Source organism: Budorcas taxicolor, chromosome 12 (genome assembly GCF_023091745.1).
Source record: "Budorcas taxicolor isolate Tak-1 chromosome 12, Takin1.1, whole genome shotgun sequence".
In the NCBI taxonomy this organism is placed as follows: domain Eukaryota; kingdom Metazoa; phylum Chordata; class Mammalia; order Artiodactyla; family Bovidae; genus Budorcas; species Budorcas taxicolor.
This window is the reverse complement of record NC_068921.1, coordinates 19,477,366-19,484,335: the sequence shown is the minus strand read 5'-3', so window position 1 is coordinate 19,484,335 and position 6,970 is coordinate 19,477,366. Positions and strand designations below refer to the sequence as shown.

General features: G+C 48.5%; 1 protein-coding gene across 1 annotated transcript in view; it reads left to right on the top strand.

Annotated features, from left to right (window-relative positions):
* The first annotated feature begins 760 nt into the window (after positions 1–760).
* Positions 761–6,970, top strand: part of KPNA3 (karyopherin subunit alpha 3) — a 96,080-nt gene continuing 89,870 nt past the window's right edge. Inside the window, exon 1 of the mRNA XM_052650341.1 lies at positions 761–889. Within this exon, the coding sequence (XP_052506301.1) occupies positions 821–889 (69 nt within the window). The 5' untranslated portion in view covers positions 761–820. The remainder of the gene's footprint in view (positions 890–6,970) is intronic.

The following is a 6,970-nucleotide window of genomic DNA, read 5'->3' as shown; positions in this document are numbered from 1 at the left end:
AGATAAATGCTAATTATAAAACCAAAGCAGAGCAAGGGAACAGCAAGTGAAGGTGGGTGCCGTCTTAGGTGACCCCGGCCAAACAAGCAAAGAAGCAAAGCAGGAACCATGGATCCGTTTCTAATTTTCTTGGAAGCCTCCTTCGAAGTCCCGCCCCCCTCCCTCCCAATAGGCGCAAGAGCCGTCTCCTGGGAAGCTCCTCCCACAGTCCCGCCCAGAGGCGGTCTTGGGGGCGGAGCCCCGCGCCCAGGCTCTCTGAGCGCCCCGCGCAGAAAGCCGCGCGCTTAGGGTTCCCGGCATTCTCTGGGTGCTTTGCAGGCTGAGAAAATTACCCCCGCCGAAGAATGGCATGCTGGGAACTGTAGTTTCCGGCCGCAGCCCCGGGTCTGAACGGGCAGTAAAAAGCCGCCAAGTCTGGCTCCATTCCTGGCACAGGACTGGAAGCTCCGAAGGGTTGTAGGAAGGGCTCTCTGGAGGGTGAGAGAGTCGGGGGCGGGGGGGTCACTCCGAGAACCGTCAGGCACGTCCAGCCGGCTGAGCATCCAGGCCGGAGGCCGTCACGTGACTCCAGCCCCCTCCGGCGCCCGCGGCTCTCTTCAACGCTGTTCCCGCCCCGCCCCGCCCCTCGCGTCCATCGGCCCGAGCTTCCCCCAGCGCTGCTGCCACCTCGCGCTCGGAGGCGTCACGGAACGTGCTTGCCTCTCCCCCTCCCCCGCCCTTCCCCTCTCCCGCCCTCCCCCACCTACCCCTCCCTCGCCAAGACTCGCCGCCGCCGCCGCCGCAGCCGCAGGAGTAGCCGCCGCCAGAGCCGCGCGCAGCCATGGCCGAGAACCCCGGCTTGGAGAACCACCGCATCAAGAGCTTCAAGAATAAGGGCCGGGATGTGGAGGTGAGTGTGCTTCCGCGGCGGGGGGCCCGCCCGGCTCGCGCGCCCGGTCGCGCCGGCCCTGAGGCGGCGAGGAGGGGCGGGGGGCCGGCGCGCCCGGGCTGGTTCTCGCCGGCCCGCGATGGGTCGGAGTTGGCCGCCGCCTCCCGTCCCTGCGGCCGGGCGGCGGGAGGCGGGTGGCGGTCCGGGCTGCAGCCGCCACCGGCGGCTGCCCGGGGCGGAGACCGGGAAATGCCGGGGTTTTCGGCCCCGTCACGCGGGCGCGGCCTGCTGTCGGCGAGGAAGAGGTGTGGAGCTGAGGCGGGGTCCGCGGGCCGGGGCCTCGCGCGCCGGGGATGCTGCGGCCGCGGTCTTTCGACCGCCGCGCTGAGGGGGCGGCGCGGCTCTCGCCCGGCTCGCGGTGCAGCCTCCCGCCCGGCACGGCCCCCTCAGCGCCTCCCGCGCTGCCGCACATGGAGCCTCGGCTCCGCCGGTCCCCGCGCCTACCTTCGGCGAGCCGGGCCCAGGCGGGCGGTGGCGGCCCGCAGAGGGGGGTGGGGACCAGCTGGGTAACCGACTTGTTTGAGGGTGGTGGATGGGGGAGGGTAGGATGCGCCAGGACCATTTTCTTATAACCCGGTGCGGTTCCCCGGAGCAGTCGTGCTGAGCTTCTCCCAGCTTGTACTCTCGTTAACCGCTGGCATTTGGAGCAAGCCGAAGGTGGACAATAGTTTCCCGTCTATTGTGTGGAGGGCTTTGGAAGAGACGTTGTTTCGACCTCCGCTCCCAGGACCTGTTTTCTTAGCCTTTTCTGTAGCGGAGGGGGTGTGCATAGAAGGATCATTCCTTTGACACGTTGTACTGAAATAAAGAGGCTTGGAGGGCCTCTTGCTGTAAGCTGGTAGAATGTCCAAGTGGTTGCAAAACTGTAAACATTCATCGCGGTCACTCAGTTCGTTGCTACTCAGCATGTTGCCATTGTCTCATTAAGGTGACATTAGCAGGTACTGTTTGCAAACTCGGCTTCTGCAGGCAGCGCTAGAGGTCTCTCTGCAGCTACTGAACGCCGTGTAGTGTGGTGCAGAAACTTCCCTGGGACTCTGACCTCTGGATTTGCTAGGGGGAAGGTGTTTCAGGTCCACAGCCTCCTTTTCTAATACCAGGTGACATAATTTGCAGTTTTGTCATTCTTGCTCAGAGGCCAGTGTGACTTAAGAAAGTGTGCATTTTGTCCTGTCTTAAAGAGAGAAGGTGGTGGTGGTGGGGATATGCCATTCAACGTTCTGTTTTCTAGAAAAACAGAAAACTCAGGCTATTTTTCGGAGCTGCCAAATTAAATACTAATTAGGAAGTACCGTGGAATTCCCATTTGACTGAGACAAATTAAGGTCATCTATGTCTGTCGTGGTCATGGTTAAGCTTCTTTTATGAGAAATACTTTTAAGTAAAAGTGAAACTTAGGAATAGCAACAAGAAATTTGGGGACTGCCTCTGATTTTTGGTCCACTTGATGATAGAAGTTAATTTTGAACTTTTCCCATCAGTATTTGTTCTTGAAGCTTACACCAGTTATAAAGCAAAGCTTAATGTAGTTTGAAACATTCCGGTATTGTTTGTATCGAAGTAATTAACAATCTTTCTGCTTCTGGGTGTTGGTACAGGTTTTTGTCTTCTTTTTTTTTTTTTTGCCTCTGTTGTGTTCTGGGAACTCAGTGATAACCTAGAAAGGACTCCTGCACATAATAGGCACACGTAAATGCCTGCTGATGATCAGACTGTAACCAGTAACTTCTAGATGCATGAAAAAGATGCCTGGTTGCTAACTAAGCCTTCCAGCCTGAAAGTATTGATCACAGCATTACGATTCCCAGGATACAGGAAGGAATCTAAGGCATGAAGTAGCAGACATTGAAATGGTAGTTCCACATGGCAGGCACTAAGAGCTTCATTGATAACCGCTTTTAGTTCTTAGGACAACTTTGTGAGCAAGGTGTAGCATTATCCCCACTTTACAGAAGGAAAGTACTTAAGATGAGGAAGCTCAGGACTGCTTGTACAGGCTGCACAAGGTCATGGAGTGGGTATGAGCATTCATTCATTGTCTGTTGGGTATATAAGGTTGCTCAGTCTGTACCTGGAAGAGTTTACTTTTGTAGTTCAGTAGGAGTGTAGGAAAGTAAACTGATCACTACAGTGCAGTGACATCAATAAGTGTATGCTGAGAACGCATGAGGAGATCCTGACTTGGAGCTGAGCAGTCAAGGGAGATGTTCTGGTTGATTCCTAGCGGATGAATGGGAGTGAGTAGATCCTGAAGGATGCAAGGAAGTTGGGAGAGGGAGAGGGCAAGGAAGGGGCATTTCAGACGTGAGGAAGCAGTAACTAAAGAGTCCTGAGAATGTAGGGCTCTTCAGTTACCACTGTAGCTGGACTGCTAAGAGAGAGGGATGCTAGAAATGTGACTAAAGGGTGAACTGGGGTCAGATCTGCTCAAGTGCCTTTATTGTGGAATTTGGTATAACTGACACTAGACACCTTATCTAGTTTAGTCTTATCCTTTTTAGAAACTATTATACTGGAAACTTAGGTTGCAACTTAGCTCTGTGACTAAATAGTAGTGATTATCAGTCTGTTAAAAAAACAGTGAAATATACTTTGCTGAGCTATCAATCATTCCTGTCTTTTCTCCTACAGAATAGATAAAAGATAAAAACGTTACAGATTATATAGCCAGCCAATACACAAGATGCTAGGTGTAAGAATAAAACACATAGTTTCTAAAAAAAAAAAAAAAAGTGTGGAGTTATGCCAGGGAATTGTGACTAGGGGAAGAATGCATTTTCATTGTCATTCAATTGGGAATGGCTTCATAAACGAAAGGTTGGCGAGTTTCATAGAACGGATGTACTAAACTTGCACTGGGCACACAAGAAATTCGTGAATAAAGATCTGGGTGAAAAAGAAGAGAAGTTAGATGAAGGAGGGAAGAGATGGGGCTTTAAGGTTGCCTGTGGTGGTTTGAGAATATTTTTGTGGCAAAAAGTTGTTGATAAGAAACTTCTTGATAAGGAGATCTGAAGAAATTTATTTCAGAGTAGGGTTAGGAGGTGTAACATGATAACAGCGATGGAAAAAGGTGACTGGGCAGAGATAACTAGAATAAATTTTGGAGTAAAGGTACTGTTACCCATATGTAAGGAGGAATTTGCCAAAAAATTAAGACCGGGGCTGGTCCTAACGTAGAATGAGGATTTGAACCTCCTCCCCTTCCTTTCTCTTCTTTGTAAAACTCAGTGGAGAGAAAGGAGATAAAGGTTATCCTGAGCTTTATAGATGGAAGTCGGGGAGGGAATAATTATCATGGTCAGCAGTTTAAGGCTTGGGTAGGGGGAATGGATTTGGTATCTAAAACAAGGAAATACATAATGAATTCCAGTTAGTGAATACTTACAAATCACACTTACAGGTAATTGCCACCTGGGTCAAACGTTCATGTCAAGGATGTGATATTTTAATCTGTGACAGAAACGAATGATTATTTAAAAATTCTTAACGTTTATTGAATGCTTACAGTGTACCTGTTCAGTTCAGTTCAGTTGCTCAGTCGTGTCCGACTCTTTGCAACCCCATGAATCACAGCACGCCAGGCCTGCCTGTCTGACAGCAACTCCCGGAGTTCACTCAAACTCACGTCCATCAAGTCGGTGATGCCATCCAGCCATCTCATCCTCTGTCGTCCCCTTCTCCTCCTGTCCCCAATCCCTCCCATCATCAGGTTCTTTTCCAATGAGTCAACTCTTCACATGAGGTGGCCAAAGTACTGGAGTTTCAGCATCATTCCTTCCAGTGAACACCCAGGACTGATCTCCATTAGGATGGACTGGTTGGACCTCCTTGCAGTCCAAGGGACTCTCAGGAGTCTTCTCCAACACCACAGTTCAAAAGCATCAATTCTTTGTCACTCAGCTTTCTTCACAGTCCAACTCTCACATCCATACATGACCACTGGAAAAACCATAGCCTTGGCTAGACGGATCTTTGTTGGCAAAGTAATGTCTCTGCTTTTTAATATGCTACCTAGGTTGGTCATAACTTTCCTTCCAAGGACTACCTGTACCAAGTATCAATTGTTTATATGCATTATTTAGTCTTACGAAGTATGTATGTATTACTATCCAAGGAAGCTTGAGGCTTAACAGTTCTTAAGTAGTTAGCCCCAAGGCCTCGGAAGGTTTAAGTGACAGTGTGTGTGCAACTCTTTGTGACCCCGTGGACTGTAGCCCACCAGGCTACTCTGTCCATGGGATTTTCCAGGCAGGAATACTGGAGTGGATTGCCATTTTCTTCTCCAGGGGATCTTCCCAATCCAGGGACCACTGCGCTTTAGGCAGAACCTAAACTTACAATGAAGCTGCGTGACACTAAAGCCAAAACTTGCTCACTGTGCTGCACTGTTTTTTCACTGAGTAGAACCTAAGACTTGACTTACATGATGCACATCTGAAGGTTAATAAATGGGGGAAATAATTAGGAAATCTTAACTATATCAGAGAAATCCCTATTCTTCCCAACCCAGGGATCAAACCCAGGCCTCCCCCGTTGCAGGCGGAGTCTTTACCAGCTCCGGCTTTACCAGAGCCACAAGGGGAGCCCGGGAATATTGGAGTGGGTAGCCTATCCCTTCTCCAGGGGATCTTCCTGACCCAGGAACCAAACCGAGTTCTCCTGCATTGCAGGCAGATTCTTTACCAGCTGAGCTATCAGGGAAGCCCTTTTCATTATCTTAAAACCTTGCTAATAAATTTTTTTGACATTCAATTTATCATTTTGATTTATTTACCTTTTATTTTTTTTTTAAACTCTTGCAAAGCTTGCCTATAGTAAGAAGCCAGCTAGTTGGTTTCACTGAAAAATAGTAACTCATATTCTTGGCCTTGCCACTTAAACTTTAGGCTTCTGTTTCTTTTGTTTATTTTAAAATTATTTTTTAATTGGAGGATAATCGCTCTAAAACGTATTGGTTTCTGCCATACATCACCATGAGTCAGCCATAGGCATACATGCGTCCCTTCCCTCTTGAACCTTCCTCTCACCCCATCCCATCCTCTGAGTTGTCACAGAGCAGCAGGTTTGAGCTCCCTGCCTCGTACAGCAGATCCCTCCCTGCTATCTGTTTTACGTCTCGTAGTGTGTATATTTCAGTGCTGCTGTTTGTTTGTCCCCCCTCTGCTTTGCACGCTGGGTCCACGAGTCTGTCTCTGTGTCTGCGGCTCCGTTGCTGCCCTGCAGATAGGTTCATCAGGACTATCTTTCTAGATTCCACATACATGTATACTTGATATTTGTTTTTCTGTTTCTGATTTCACTCTGCAAAATAAGCTGTAGGTTCAGCCACCTTGATAGAATTTACTCAGATGTGTTCCTTTTTGTGGCTGAGTGATAGTCCATTGTATATATGCACCGTAGCTGCTTTGTCTGTTCGTTGGTTGATGGATCTGTCTAGGCTGCTTCCATGTCCTAGCTATTGTAAATAGTACTGCAGTGGACATTGGGGTACATGTGTCTTTTCCAGTTATGGTTTCCTTGGGGAATATGCCAGTAGTGGGATTGTTAGGTCTTATGGTAGTCTCATTCCTAGTGTTTTTTTTTTTTTTTCCAGGAATCCCCATACTGTTCTCTATAGTGGCTGTATCAGTTTACATTCCCACCAACAGTTTAAGAGGGTTCCCTTTTCTCCACACCCTCTCCAGCATTTATTGTTTGTAGATTTTTTGATGATGGCCGTTCTGACTGGTGTGAGGTGATACCTCTTATAGTTTTGATTTATATTTCTTTAATAATGAGTGCTGTCGAGCATCTTTTCATGTGTTTATTAGCCATCTGTATGTCTTCTTTGGAGAAATGTCTGTTTCGGTCTTCTACCCACTTTTTAATTGGGTTGTTTGTTTTTCTGGTATTGAGCTGCATAAGCTGCTTATACCTTTTGGAAATTAATCCTTTGTTAGCTGTTTCATTTGCTGTTATTTTCTCCCATTCTGAGGGTTGTCTGTTCACCTTGTTTAGTTCCTTTGCTGTGCAAAAGCTTTTAAGTTTAATTAGGTCCTA